This window comes from Arachis hypogaea, chromosome 17 (genome assembly GCF_003086295.3).
Source record: "Arachis hypogaea cultivar Tifrunner chromosome 17, arahy.Tifrunner.gnm2.J5K5, whole genome shotgun sequence".
NCBI lineage: Eukaryota > Viridiplantae > Streptophyta > Magnoliopsida > Fabales > Fabaceae > Arachis > Arachis hypogaea.
This window is the reverse complement of record NC_092052.1, coordinates 1,403,472-1,417,721: the sequence shown is the minus strand read 5'-3', so window position 1 is coordinate 1,417,721 and position 14,250 is coordinate 1,403,472. Positions and strand designations below refer to the sequence as shown.

General features: G+C 36.1%; 4 protein-coding genes across 6 annotated transcripts; 1 reads left to right on the top strand and 3 right to left on the bottom strand.

Moving 5' to 3' along the window:
- The first annotated feature begins 340 nt into the window (after positions 1 to 340).
- LOC112764548 (uncharacterized) lies at positions 341 to 3,153 on the top strand. Its single transcript, XM_025810208.3, has 5 exons — positions 341 to 897; positions 1,418 to 1,503; positions 1,618 to 1,926; positions 2,074 to 2,157; positions 2,371 to 3,153. Exons 1-5 carry the CDS (start codon positions 502 to 504, stop codon positions 2,804 to 2,806), a joined length of 1,311 nt encoding a protein of 436 aa, XP_025665993.1. The 5' UTR covers positions 341 to 501; the 3' UTR covers positions 2,807 to 3,153.
- Positions 3,154 to 3,191: 38 nt separating this feature from the next.
- On the bottom strand, positions 3,192 to 6,427 carry LOC112764549 (phosphatidylinositol/phosphatidylcholine transfer protein SFH9). The gene is made up of 11 exons (XM_025810209.3): positions 6,135 to 6,427; positions 5,985 to 6,013; positions 5,520 to 5,603; positions 5,379 to 5,432; positions 5,203 to 5,277; positions 5,041 to 5,094; positions 4,891 to 4,950; positions 4,709 to 4,804; positions 4,190 to 4,291; positions 3,987 to 4,067; positions 3,192 to 3,702 (listed from the first exon to the last, which is right to left on the bottom strand). Exons 1-11 carry the CDS (start codon positions 6,187 to 6,189, stop codon positions 3,385 to 3,387), a joined length of 1,008 nt encoding a protein of 335 aa, XP_025665994.1. The 5' UTR covers positions 6,190 to 6,427; the 3' UTR covers positions 3,192 to 3,384.
- A 2,144-nt stretch (positions 6,428 to 8,571) lies between these two features.
- LOC112764981 (red chlorophyll catabolite reductase, chloroplastic) lies at positions 8,572 to 11,486 on the bottom strand. Of its 3 annotated transcripts, XM_072222137.1 has the most exons (5): positions 11,045 to 11,387; positions 10,670 to 10,716; positions 10,463 to 10,530; positions 10,040 to 10,280; positions 8,572 to 9,319 (listed from the first exon to the last, which is right to left on the bottom strand). In XM_072222137.1, the coding sequence occupies exons 4-5, from the start codon at positions 10,253 to 10,255 to the stop codon at positions 8,705 to 8,707; spliced, it is 831 nt and encodes a 276-aa protein (XP_072078238.1). In that variant the 5' UTR covers positions 10,256 to 10,280; positions 10,463 to 10,530; positions 10,670 to 10,716; positions 11,045 to 11,387; the 3' UTR covers positions 8,572 to 8,704. The 3 variants fall into 3 exon arrangements, with proteins under 3 accessions (XP_072078238.1, XP_025666624.1, XP_025666623.1); XM_025810839.3 differs by lacking the exon at positions 10,463 to 10,530 and having other exon boundaries at positions 11,045 to 11,486; XM_025810838.3 differs by lacking the exons at positions 10,463 to 10,530; positions 10,670 to 10,716 and having other exon boundaries at positions 11,045 to 11,413.
- A 72-nt stretch (positions 11,487 to 11,558) lies between these two features.
- On the bottom strand, positions 11,559 to 14,250 carry LOC112764978 (uncharacterized). The gene is made up of 3 exons (XM_025810836.3): positions 13,347 to 14,250; positions 12,149 to 13,276; positions 11,559 to 12,051 (listed from the first exon to the last, which is right to left on the bottom strand). Exons 1-3 carry the CDS (start codon positions 14,040 to 14,042, stop codon positions 11,713 to 11,715), a joined length of 2,163 nt encoding a protein of 720 aa, XP_025666621.1. The 5' UTR covers positions 14,043 to 14,250; the 3' UTR covers positions 11,559 to 11,712.

Genomic DNA, 14,250 nt, shown 5'->3' with positions numbered 1-14,250 from the left:
ATTGAATTTGTATGTAGTGTGTCAAAATTTGGTGTAATCATGTGAAATTCTTTATATTGTTCATGTATGAAAACTAAACTCTAATAATAATAATTAATTTGGTATAATATACACAAAATGAATAAATTGGTCAAACCTCAAAAGCAAGTATGTCAAACATTTTTCCTAGGTCAAAATATGAAGTATTGCTTGAAATAAGTTGACCTAAATGAAAAGAAAAGAAGCACATACTACCCCTAAATGACACGTGTCCTCGGTTCCACAGATAGAGCCTAGTCTCAATAGCACAGAATCATGGCCTCCTCCAAGGTACAAATTAAACATCATCATCAAACCCCTCCGCAGAGGAAACAGCACTCACTCATTCACTCACTCACTCACTCATTCATTCACAGTCTCACACTCACCAACCCCATACACAGAACAAAGAAGAAGAAGAAGAGTGACCCATCACTTAACTGGTCCCAAAGATTCAAACTTTGATAACGATTTAGAACAAGGATGATGTCCAGCAGCAATAGGGACAGAGAAGAAGCGCCACTTACATTCACGATCCCTTCATCTTCTTCCAATTCCTCACCAATCACCGTCTCCGACCAACTCGACAGCTACCTTGCAGACCCTAGGAGTGCTTCTGGAAGCTTCCAGAACGAGGGACTCCTCGGTGGCGGCGGTGGAGGAGGAGACCCTGCTGCCGAAGCCGAATTCGGCTTCACTCGCCCGGATTTTAGGCAGAGCCCTCTCGCCGGCACTGTCGAGCTTTATGAGCGCCACGTGTTCCTTTGCTACAAGAATCCTCGGGTTTGGCCACCGAGAATCGAGGCGGCAGAGTTTGATCGGTTGCCGAGGTTGCTCTATGCAGCTGTCATGGCTAGGAAGAACCACATGAAGAAGGAGGTGACTGTAACATTTCGCTTTTTTTTTTTAATCCTTTTTTCTTATTTCAAATCTCAATTTTTTTAAGAGATATAAAAAAAAGAAATTTCAGGGTTGGTTTGTATGCTTGAGGTAATTGGTTCTTTAATGGTTGGTTAAACTTTGTTCCTTGATTTTGTTGTTGTTTGGGGAAATTAAGTAATTGATTTTCCTTGAAGCAGTGGGTGGTGAATCTGGTAGAAGGAGCTACTCTAGTGCCAAGTTATCATTCAATTTCAAATGCTTGCTAGATGAAGTGTTTAGTGAGTGCTCAATCTAGATTGCTTCCGGTGGAGTGTCATTTTTGTTAGTAACTATGGTATTTAGTGATGTGTGATTGAGTTTTGTTCCTTGATTTTGTTGTGCTGAGGAAATTAGTGATTTTGTTGATGCTGTTGGAAGTGCTAATTGAATGTAATATTAAAATGGTTGCTCTTTTGGCATTCTTTTTTGGTTTAACATTGGATGTAGCTGATTGTCTTGGACTTTGTATGTTTGCTAGACTCGCTTAACGATATGTGAGGGTCATGATGGGACTGAAACATCAAATGGTGATGTATTGATCTTTCCTGACATGATCAGATATAGGTTGGTATGATTTTGTTTTTGCAGCATATGATTCCCTAGTGAAGGCTTTGATCTGTTTTTGTTCACTCCAGCTGGTCTCCGACGATGAACATTAGTGAAATTGCTTGATTGCAGGAGACTAACACATTTTGATGTTGAAACGTTTGTCGAAGAAGTTCTTGTGAAAGATGGAGAATGGCTTCCTGGAACCCCGGAAGCATTGAAAGGTTCATATGTTTTTGTGTGTTCACACGGATCCCGTGATCGTAGATGTGGGGTTTGCGGACCTGTCTTGGTCAGTAGATTCAGGGAAGAGATAAAGTTACATGGTCTTCAGGGTAAAGTGTTTGTAAGCCCATGCTCACATATTGGGGGGGATAAGTATGCCGGAAATGTTATTATATTTAATAGGTCGTGTGCGTATGGAGAAGTCACCGGGCACTGGTAAGGAGAAGATCTGCTTGGTCGATAAAATTTCTTTTTTGGTCAGAACTTTTTGAATCATTATTTAAAATTTTGAAATTCCACTATAAGATTGTTTATTATGTTGATTATTGTGTAAATCAATATTTCTTCATGTAAAATATGTAGGTATGGATATGTTACTCCAGATGATGTTCCTTCATTACTTCAACAGCATATTGTGAAAGGAGAGATTATAGACTCCTTATGGAGGTAATTGTTTCCTGTAATGCTTGATCTTGGTTAGTGTTTTGGTTTAAAAGTTATGTTTCTGTTTGAGTTTTATCCTTGAAGTGACAACATGCCCCTTTTGCTTTCAACAACAATTTTATATACTGGCATTACTTTTATTCTGAAATGTAGAATGTAAGCTTAGCCAGTCTACTTCTGTTTTCACATTAATTGACATCTTGATCTGTTCATTAGGGGTCAGATGGGTTTATCAGAAGATGAACAAATCAAGAGCCAAGAACAAAGGTTTCTGCTTAATGGTTTGGGAAGTTTCGAAGAAGGCAATGCAATGTACAGATCTCATGACAACTCTGTGGGATGCTGCCAAACAAATGGAGTGAGCTGCTGCCAAGAAAACGGAGTCTCTTCCTCTTCTCAGAATCATGTGTTAGTTGAGAAGAGAAAAAACGCCGATGTCATTGAGACAGAGGCAAAACTCTCGGCCGATAACAAGAGTGGTGAGACCGTGATTTCTCGCATCAAAAGCGGCAAAGGAGCGTCACGCAAGTTTCATTCCATGACAACATGGCTTGAGAGTTGGGAGCGAGAAGATACTTATGCCGCCCTTGCCGTTGTTTGTGCCGCCGTATCAGTTGGTATTGCCTATAACTGCTACAAACAGTTGACATAAGAGGAATCAACACTGGCAGTACTTTTCGGTTGTTCTGATCACATAGTTTTATTTTGCTGTATCTAGCTTCAAGTTATGTGATGCTATTGCAGTTCCTCTTTGTATCAAAATCCTTGATGTGTGTCCTTTACTATTGGAGTATTGGCTGAGGCACTTGTGTTGGGTTAGTAGTTCTCTTCATCTGTACATATAAGAAACCTTAGCCCCAATATTCAAATAATCTATTGGTAGTTTGCTTAGGGTAGAATTTGATGTGACCCTTTTTTAAAGTTTATGTAAAGCATACAGCTTTGGTGTTGCTAGAACTTTTGTTTGTTAATCTTAATTCTAAAGTTCTGTTCTGCATAGTCGACAAGAATCATAAAGGTTTCATGCTTTAAAACAATGAGATCAAACAAAGTTCTGTTATTAGAGATTTAAATCGAGTTGATGCAAGAAATTACAGCTAATAGGTATGAGTTCTTTGTCATTATAAAGAACTATTCCTTATCTGAAAGGGTTATATGTCAATTCAACAATTTTAGTGGCACTGAACTCTATAAGAGGCCAAAATAGTGTAATAATGAGTCTCCACAGTTTCAAACACCTTTAACAGTAACACCATTTAGTGAATTATTTAGGCCATTCTTGCTTTCCACTTTCCTGAACTCAATTTCTATAGTCTTGACAATTCTGGCATCATCTGGGTCTGTCTCTGGCAATTCTACATAGAAAGAATCCTGTTTGATTTGTGATATGGACTCCATTATCATAGCTTGCTGCTTCATATAATTATAAAGTTGTTTATGGAAGACATGATCAAGGGAGTAGCAGTTTTCAGCATTCATTGTTGCATTGTGTTTGGTTAACTTTGATGAGTCCTTGCAAAAATGTGGAAGGGATGCATAGTCCATTACCTGTTTCACAATTTTTAAAAGAACAATATCAAACAGTTTAATTTTGATGCACTGAAGTGTAAAACATTTTACATAGTCGCCTAATTTTATCTGTTCTTTTAGATAACCATTCACGTAGTCAATGCAAAAGGTAGTTATTTTTTGCTAACGTGACATTATGTAATTAGATGTATGTGTAAAACTGCTTTACACCGACAGTACATCAAAATTAAATTCATATGACAACATGAAGCTCTATAATATTCTGAGATAACACCAAATATAAGAGGTAATACTGTTTTTACCTTAAGTAATTCCTCCCTGCCACAACCTTGCAGCACTTGAACTTTCTTCCTTGTTCTTTCTTGCAAAAGAGGCTTTACAACCTGCCAATTGTTATTCATGTGAAAAACAAAACAACCCTTAAGTTAGTTATTAATCTATGGATTTTGTTATGACATTTATGAAACTAAGCTTAAATTCTTCAAACAAAAGGGTAGGTGCAAACCTTCCAACATGCAGAGAATACATATGGAGCATTGACAATATAGTATGTGTCTGTCTTTTCTGGATAATTCAAGTCATCTATGGTAGATATAGATGTCAAAAGCTACACAAGGTGGATGATCAAGGAACTCTCATGAGAACAAAAGATGAAGAAAAAGAACAAAAGATGGTAAACTACTATTTTGTCCCACGAATAATACAAATCGGTCCACGTTTTGGGTGAATTGGCAAACAGAAACTATGCTTTACAACAAGACAATTAACAATATTTGAGGAACCATTTTATCAGTGAATACTTTTTCAGAGAGTTAAAATAGCAGTTTACTAAGAAAATGCTTTTAAGTTACATATTTTCTATGATGCTGAAAAATGTGAAAATCAATTGCCTAACCACACACATATACTGGTGGATCCTACATTGACAGCTTTTTCCAAAATCATATATCAAGACCAAATTTGACAATTTTGACATGATTTTAGAAGACACCAGAGAAATTGGCCATTTAAGTTATTGACATACCTTCATTTGGTTCAGTGCTGATAGTCTTAGGCCTGTCATATCCAAGACTTTCACACAGGTACCAATGTATCTTCCATGATTCTTGGTAGCTGTTGGCTAAAAACAAAACTTCCAAATAATCAAGCAGCAAATCAAAGATTTTTCAATAAAAAGAATTGTCAAAAACAGTGTTAGGTACTAACCAAGATCACCCTATCCCTATATTCATTCATTTGGATGTGAGATTGTACATAGTATTTGTCCTGATCAAAAAACAATACACAAATTAACATCAATAAAAAATCAAAATGAAGTTCAGATACCTCACTAATCAACATTAGTATTGAACTTACAGAAACTTTGCCATATGTGCTAAGACCAACACCAACAGCAATGACTGGTAGACCCTGCCATCATCATTCATCACAAAATGGAACATATTAGCAATCATACATAAAGAAGAATAAAAGCTCTAATGAAATGTATCATTCTGTATAGAGCAGCACAGATCTTACCTCTTTTGTGTAACCAGACATTCCAATGAGTTGCGAATCTCTCACGTTTCTGTACGAATCGGCCGGGATTGGCCTCTGCTGATCAACAAACCCATGATGATCAAGATATAAAGATGCCATAAAACTAGAAAGACAATAGAATTCAGAAGAGAAATTGGAAAGTGAATCAAACTCACAGCTAAAACATTGTCAATCTCATTTTCCACTCTCCATTGCAAGCAATCAATTAACTGTAATATTAGTTTAAACCATCAGCATAGTGAATGAATACACCAAAAGTTGAAGATTTAAGAGAGAAACTACTAAACATATCTAACCATTTTATGTGCTTTGGGAACATTCCCATCCCTTGCTTTGAGAAAACGTACTAATGTTTCTCTGGGATAACCCTGGTGCATATTCTGCATTATAAACAAGCTTTCAGAGCTTAAGTACAAACCTAACAAATTTTATGAACCACAAAACTATAATCACTTGTTTATGATGGTTCTGACTTCTGACATACCTAAAACAAGGTGAACCAAAGCTTCTTACCCAAGTAAAATTTTGTGCTAAAGGAACAAACTTTCTGGTAAAAATAGATCATTTATAATAATCTAATTTATTAGGACTAAAGTAAGGGAAAAAAAAACAATATATAAACTTGTTATCTAAACATGTTTCTGATCATCATAGTTATAGCTTGTACAGATTTCTTTTTCCATTGCCATTCTCATTTCTCAACACATCAGAATATTAGATCAAATCAAATCAAACAAAACTAAGAGACTGAAGAACAAAACCTGGAATGTGTTCTTGTGTTGTTCATCCACTGCACCAAGAAGGTGTTGTATGTATTGTGTCAGTAACATTTAAACAAATCAGCAGTAAGATCATAGAAGATGAAACAGAACAATATTATGCAAGCAAAGTTTGGAACTGAATATGCATACAGGTTTCCAGAAGGGACTGAAACTGCTTCATAGCTTCATCATTCCATGCATCCATGTCTTATGGTAAAGATTAAAAAAGTTCCCCAGGTTAAAAAGTTGCTGAGAAATTCTCAGGGGAAAATCTGCAACTAAGAATTTGAGGCTTCTGATGTTTATATAATCAAGAAGCTACTGTGTCCACATAATTAAACCTTAAACTAATTAACCAATTGGGGTGTCCTTAGTTAAAAAATGTTGATGCTTTGTTTGTTGTGTCCACAACACTTCCTATGACAATAAAGTATCCAAGTATCTTGGACTTTTGTTGCAGCTTCCTTTTTAAAGTATGAACTCAATTCAGTGGGCATCACTACAAAGAAATAATATAAACACAAAAACTAAATCGGTCATTGAACTGATAAAATAGATTTAATTACAGAGGACTAATCCCTATTTAATTATAGTTAAAATCCATATAATAAAATAATACATAAATTCAATTTTGATATATGACTATGTAAAATAATATATAGTTGTATAAAATATTTTACACTTTAGTATATGAAAATTAAACTCATAATATATTTATTCATAAAATATATTTTTTGTGAAAGAAAATTACTGTACATAGTTTTTTTTTTTTTCTTGCTAGTGTGAGGCACTCATGAATTTTAAGTCCATAATGTCTAGCAAAAGAGCACTCATAGGTTGTTTAATATTTATAAATCATTGAAAAAGTTAAGTTATTGTTAATTTGGTAAAAGAAGAAGCACATTGCTTTTTTTGTGGTTTAATGCTATATAGTATAAAAAATAATAATAATAATAATCAAAGTACATAATCTTAAGTAAGTGAGCCATACCTTATAAAGTTGTAAAGGAAAATTTTAAAATATAATAAAGTTGACAAGAATTTATATCTAAATCATGAAGGAACCTTATCTCCTAATAATTTGTCATTTTCATTTCCCTTTGGCAGTTGTTTTCCAAATCTTAGAAAAAGGTCGAAAAAGAATGCATTAAAATAATTTCTAAGATTCAATTATACCCCTACTATTTTTTTTCTATTATTCTCTAATTGTATTTCAAAACTTATCTAATTCTTAAATTTCATTAGATATGCTGCCTAACCTTTCTTTTTGCTTAAAGTTTTCCACGGCCAACAATGAAGATGCTTGTTTATATATATATATATATATAACGTGGATAATAATAATAATAATAATGTGCCAAAACGACAAGATTTTCCATTTGGAAGATGCTCTAATAAAGAACAATCATGTAATTATTAATTAACTTGTAATTAAAATGAAGGAATCGACTCACTTAATTTAAGTATTTAACACACTATGTAGCTACTAGAAGATGGAATAGCACGAGAATATACCATTTCTCCATTATTATGTGCACATATGCTTGTGTCCATAATCCATCTATAAACAAATATTCCTTGTCCAGCATAATATCTATGTCCAACGAAAAATAAGAACAAAAAAGCATTCATGTTAAAAAAACTAGGAACATACACACGTTTTATAACTAGAGAATGTATTGATTCTTTTGTCCATATATTGTAACTATACACCATAAAACATACCACGCATCTATAATAAATTGGATTTATTATAAGACCTTAATTTTGATATATTAATCTTAATTTTGATATATTAATAATATAAAAATTATATATAATTATTAAATAAGATTTATGTATTTAGATGATTTTTTAAATAATAAATTTAAAATTTTATTATTTTTACTAATGTGATAATAGAAGATTAGTTGTTGATGTAAAAATTCTACATTAAAGAATCACTCGGTTGAAATATACTCAGAACTTTATTATAAAAATTTTAATGGAGATAATTTTTTTAGTATATATAATATAGGCTAATTTGTTAAAATAATACAACGTATAATATGTAATAATATATGATCTTTAGACGACTAAACTGATTAATTATCACTTAGATCATTTAACAACCATGCACTTGTTCTCTATGAAAGATTCTAATTAATTTCTATAACATTTTTGACTTTGTAGATCGTTAAATATTATTCTCATATTGGTAATATAGTATAATAGCCACCTCATAGCTCATATATGTGCTTAACAGCATCTGATGCAAACAAACAAATTAAAATTGGGGAATCGTTTAATCAGTTTCTCAAAATTACATGTTCCTTAAAGATGATTCTTTGCCAATAATAATGTTCAATATGCGCTGATCCTGTTAATAATTATTTTATACTATTTGAGTTGACAGAAATACTTTTTTATAGTACGCCTGGTGAATTCATAAAAATTCAATTTACTCAACTTTCTGCATGCTTCTAACTTTTCTTTTTGATGTGAAATATGCATCAAGAGAAAAATGTTCTGATGATTTGGGTACACTACAATCACAGAATGTTATTTTTCTGATATTTAGAATTTCTCTATAGTTAGACACATCAAATTAATAGGTTAATTAAGGATGATTTATCTCCATAATCTGGCAACTCATTTTGTAAACATTGTCATAGGTAAAGTATTGCTGCTGCTACAGAATTATCCATCACAATTCACAACTATATAAAGATATGAATGAGTCATGAGACTGTAAAATAGTCCTTGATCACATCAAGTACCCGGTTTGCTACTTCTGGACCAAACAACCTTGGAAAGCTTGAACCAAGATCAACCTCTATGGTCTTGTTTCTAATCACACCATCCCTTTTCTTCAGATACTCTCTTTCTTCATCTCCTACTTCTCTGTTTGCAGAGGCACACTTGTCCAGCCATATTTCAAGCACCTGCTTCGAAACGGGGTCCAGGTGCTTGGCAATTATCTCCTCCATCCGCTCCTGCCCACCATTCTCTGTTTGAATTCGGACTAGGATACCGGTAGGGGAGGAAACGGCGCGGATGAAAAGTGACGAGGAGAAATAAGGTTGAACCTCAGGGAGTGTATGTAGGGCCTGCCTATGTGCATCAAGCTGAGTGTCATCATAGAATGTTTGTAGGTAATTTGGCCAAAGTACGGGGTCTTTTCGGGGAGGCAAATCGAGGATGAGGATTAGAGTTGTAGGGCTGCTGCGGATGATTTCAAAGACAAAGTTTGGTGCATCAGTTGAAGTGTTGAGATAAGCTGAAAGACTTGTGATATCAAAGGATCCTCCTGTTGGTAGCTCTGAATGCACCCAACTTCCCAGCACAAAATCTATCTGAATCACACATTCAAAATCCAATTTGATCATCATCAATTGTTTGTGTGCAAAAAATAGACACTAGCACTTTACAAGTACCCCAAATCATGAGTGTCTCTACATAATCTCAAGGGATCTCAGTCCATGTTCTAGATAGACCAAGTGAATAATCTTATTAACAAAACAAGGTCAACAGCACACAGCAGGAAACCAAAAAAGCATAAGACAAAATGATTTTGTATACATAAGGAAACAATGGCAAGAAAGAAACAAAGGATCCTTACATATTATATATGAACTAGACTATTTGTATTTCAAAAACTAAATCAACCACTCATGTAGAATACGTACTGCAATACGAAATTCATATGAAAATGTGTAAAATAATGCATGTACATATACACAAATACAATTGATGACTGATTTTTACATTAAGACAATAATCTATGGACATTTCCATATTATATACACTTCACATAGAATATCCCAACACATTGGGAGTCATATAACCTAAATCAATGCATAGTATTCTGGTGTGGTAGTTACTACTCTATAAGCATTAGTTTCATATGCAATCAACACAACACAATTACAATATTCAGATAACTGAATTCTCTCATGATAAGTTTATATATTAACGGTCTTAAACAGAACCGAATCTACAACACTAAAGACATGCATTAGCTTAATTGAAATTGAGAATGCTGGAAAGAAGGAAGGAAGGGTGGGAATTATTACAGGGGAGTGAGGATGAGCAGCTCTAATATGGAGAGAGGCTTGTGCAGAACCAGTCTGGCTTTGGTAATGGCGAACATGGTTGGGGAGTGTGGAAGGAAGAAGATGCGAGTGAAATCGATTCTCCAGTGTGGAAACAAGATCAACCATGAGACTCTTGTGTGGAGAAGAAACGAAAGGGAACTCCATGAATTTGTTGTTGTTGTTGTTGGAATCCATTAGAGAGCAAGAGACAGATAAAGGCCTATAACAAAAAGAAGAAGATAAGATGAACATCACTCCCTTGCATCACTTTCCAGTTTCCACTCACACTACCTACTCCATCGAATCTAATATGTAGTGTTAAACCGTTACTTAAATATGTTAAATTGTTTAATAATTTTTAATTATTATTTTTTGTCTTGGGCGAATTTCAGAAAACAATACCCGAACCGGTAACCCGAACCCGCTGCTAGCACTTCTAATGGAAGCTCAACCTTCTCTGTTTACCAAACCTTCCGTCAATGAAGGAGGGAGAGTGGTTAGGTTCTTTATGTTATTAGATGGGTAAGAGTCAGGTCTGTTTCAGTTCGGGTCGGGTTTGTCCGGCCCATTCATTGACAAAAAAGAAAAAAGTACTTGCTTACAAACAACCTTCTCTTTTGATGCATATCAACTTAGGAGTAGATGCTGAAATAAAGCTGAAATTGGGTCAACAAAATCAGAATTGGAAAATGAGACTATAAAGCTGAAATAAAATAAAAAAGTATAAACAAAAGAATTGAAACATGGAAAGATGCTTTGCAAAATTGGGTCAACAAAATCAGAATTGGAAAATTGGCAGAAAAAGAACCAAAGAGGCAAACCGGATTAAAAGTGATATTAAATTATCTAATTTTAAAGAACTATATACGGATCCTTCCATGCCAGGAGCAATCACGTTGAGAATTTATCAAATTACACAAATTCAGTTTATATTTGTCAAAATATTTGAGCAACAGTAAAGAGGTAGAAGAGAAGAAGGCATACCTAGGGTTTACTGCAATGGAGAAGGCGAAACTCATCTCGGCAGCACAATAGAAAAAATTGTTTAAATACAAACAATAAATTTTAAAGGATTTGATTAACAACAGAAGCAATAGTTTTAAACAAGAATAATTAATTGATCTCAAACAATCAAACAAGAACATAAGGACATTTGTTAGAATGAAAGAACATAACCACAAAAAGATATACTTTCCTCTACATTCCAGTAAAGGAAATACCTAATCTTCTATTTTCCAAATGGAAAAATAGAAAATAAATTAGAGGAACAGTGAGAGACTATACCTTGTCACTGTTTGACAGCAAGTTTTGTTTAGAAAACAACTTCATTCACATTTAGCAAAACATATGCATATTAGTTGCTCTATCTGTGTATCTCTAAGATAAAAGAAAAGAGTAAACCGCTCTCCTTAGCACCATATGTCACAAAATTTGATACGTTCTCTCTACCAATATGCAACAAAAACTAACAATTGCTACCAGATCAGAGGCATACAAATTGGTGAGGAATAAGAACCAATATATTCACACATCAACAAACAAAATTATGAGGATAATATATTCACAAACAGAGTTCTAGCATCAACCAACAAAATTCCAACATCCAACTTAAAAAAGGAAAAGAAAAATCCTAAAGCTCGTTTTGTTTTTCTCTATGGTGATGTTACTGTGGTGGTATGGTCTCCTGGGACCTCATCTCCTACAATGGCAACATTACTGCCTCTAAGGTTAGCCACAAGATTTCCATCCTTAATCTTGAAAGAGCCAACCACGGAGAAAAGGTCCAAGCATGATGTTTGACATCCCTCTTGAAGCAGGGATTGAGCCTCACAATACCCCAAAAGAAATTGTTCAGTGACACTGGAACCAGTTTTAACAAGGCAGGTTTTCTTCTTCGACTCAAGAAATTGAGGTATTGAGGATTGAACAAGATTCTCAGCCAAAGGCCCAAATGTCGACATATCATAAGCTTTCCGATAATGCTGAGCAACCTACATCATCCCAATCAAACAATTTAACAAATGAAGATTGACATCAATCAATTGCACTAAGAAAAAATCAACTGAAAAGCTAGATGATGATACATACTGGATATGCAGGTAATGATGATCGATAAGAATGGGAATTACAATGGGAAGGAGGATAATTCCATTTCAATTCGTCAATCTGAGCGGTTATTATCTCGCGAAGCAGCTCGACGCAGTTTACTGACAAGTCAATGGTGGCAGATGCCTTCTCTGCCTCATGCTTCCACAGTATGAAGAACCAATACGAAGCATCGTTTAAGGTGTCCACGGCAAGGTGAAGGCCTTGGTCGGTGGTAAGATCGCAGGAGAGAGTAATGTGGGTGCAGAGGGCTCCCAAGTTGAAGAGAACAGAGGCCTTTTCCAAATGGATGTTGTGCTGGGAAGAATTCTCTTGTGGGTTGAAGGCATTGTACCAAACAAAGATAGGTGGACTGGGTGAGTTAGTCATGGGGAACAAAGGCTCAACCATGCAAAGGCATTTGAAATAGCGGATAAGGCAGTCACGGCGAATGGGTAGAGAGAGGTCATCACGCTGCATTTCACTGCGCAATTTATGTAGCATTTGGAAAAGGCCTTCTACTCTCTTTGCCTCACTCTCCGAGTATTCAAGGGCAACATAACTGTGAAGGGGATGATAGAGGTCCAAGGGCTCACTCTTCTTCAAAGGGATTGCCAGCATATCTGAGAAAGACGAAGCTGAGAGGATGGCCAAATTTATTGGATAAGGAGGAGGCATGTTCCACGGGCTGGACACTAGCTTTCCATTGTCAATAATCTTGAAAGAGCTGTACTCAGAGAGGAGGAGGTCAAGGTATGGGATTCTATGGTGCTTGGGTATAGACATGTCCCTGGACTTGCAAAACTTTCTAGTGTTCTTTTCAAGGACAGGATTTACATCATGATCAAGACAAGATTGTAACAATGAAATCATGCAACAAATCCCTCTAACTAATTTTTCAGTGACAGATTCTGCATCATGATCAAGACGACAAGATTGAACCAATGACAATGTTTTAGGTCGCTTGGAATTGGGTAGGATGGATGATTGCCTCTGACGAGCCTCCCCCTCAAAGAATTTCACCTTCCGAGAAAGATGTGTTATCCAGGATTCGTCAAATGAGCCAACAAGTTTGGTTGCAGCCGAATCACTTAGTATCAGATCAAATGCCATTCGATAAAGCTTAGAAACCTACATCATCATAATCATCATCAACATCATCCTATTGAAAATCTAAAATCAATCAAGAGTTAAAACTGACCGATTCAAACCCAACGGCACATTGATGTTGTTGTTGAGCGGAACTGGCGTCTTCATTTGTGTTGTTGTGGTGAAGTCGTTGCTGTAAGTTGAGCTCCGAGGCCTGAGCGGAGAAGAGGCGGTGCAGACTCTCGGCGAAGAGTAGAGTCAAGTCGAGAGTGGCGGAGACGTCCTTGGCAAAAACCTTCCAGAGTTTGTAGAAGAAGTTGGCGGCGGCATTGAATGCGTCCATTGCAAGGTGACGGCCAAGGGCGGTGGTGCGGTCGCAAGAGGCCCCAATCTGGCTGCAGATGGCGCCAAGGTTGAAGATAACAGCAGCCTTCTCCAATTGGATGCTGTTGCGCTGCGAGGAGACCCCATTCTCACGCTCAGAGGAGAAGGCGTCGTACCAGACAAAGATGATGGGGTCGGCGTCGGCATCGGAGGAGATAGCGGTGAAGAGTGGCTCAACCATGCAGAGACATTTGAAGTAGTGGACGAGGCAGTCACGTTGCATGGGAAGGGAGAGGTCCCCTCGCTCCACCATGTCCCTGCGGCAGTTGTTTAGGGTTTCGAGAATGCTTTCCACTTTCTGTGCATCGCTCTCTGAATATTTTGTGGCTACGAACTTGCGTAACGGCCGGTACAGACCCACCGGATCACTCTTCTTCACAGGGATTGCCAGCACCCTTTCCGGGTTCGGATTAACGTTGCTCATGGCGACGGCGAATCAGGATAGGATACGGTTAACATTGGATGAAGATCGACGGAAATCGGAACTGGAAGGAATTGATTCTGGTGAAGGCTAAAGAAGAAAGAGATTAAAGAGTAGAAATTAAAAAAAATTAACAGAGTCAACTTTAATTATAATTATTGTCAAACAATACTCATTTTGTATGGGTACACTTATTTTTATGGGTTCCGTA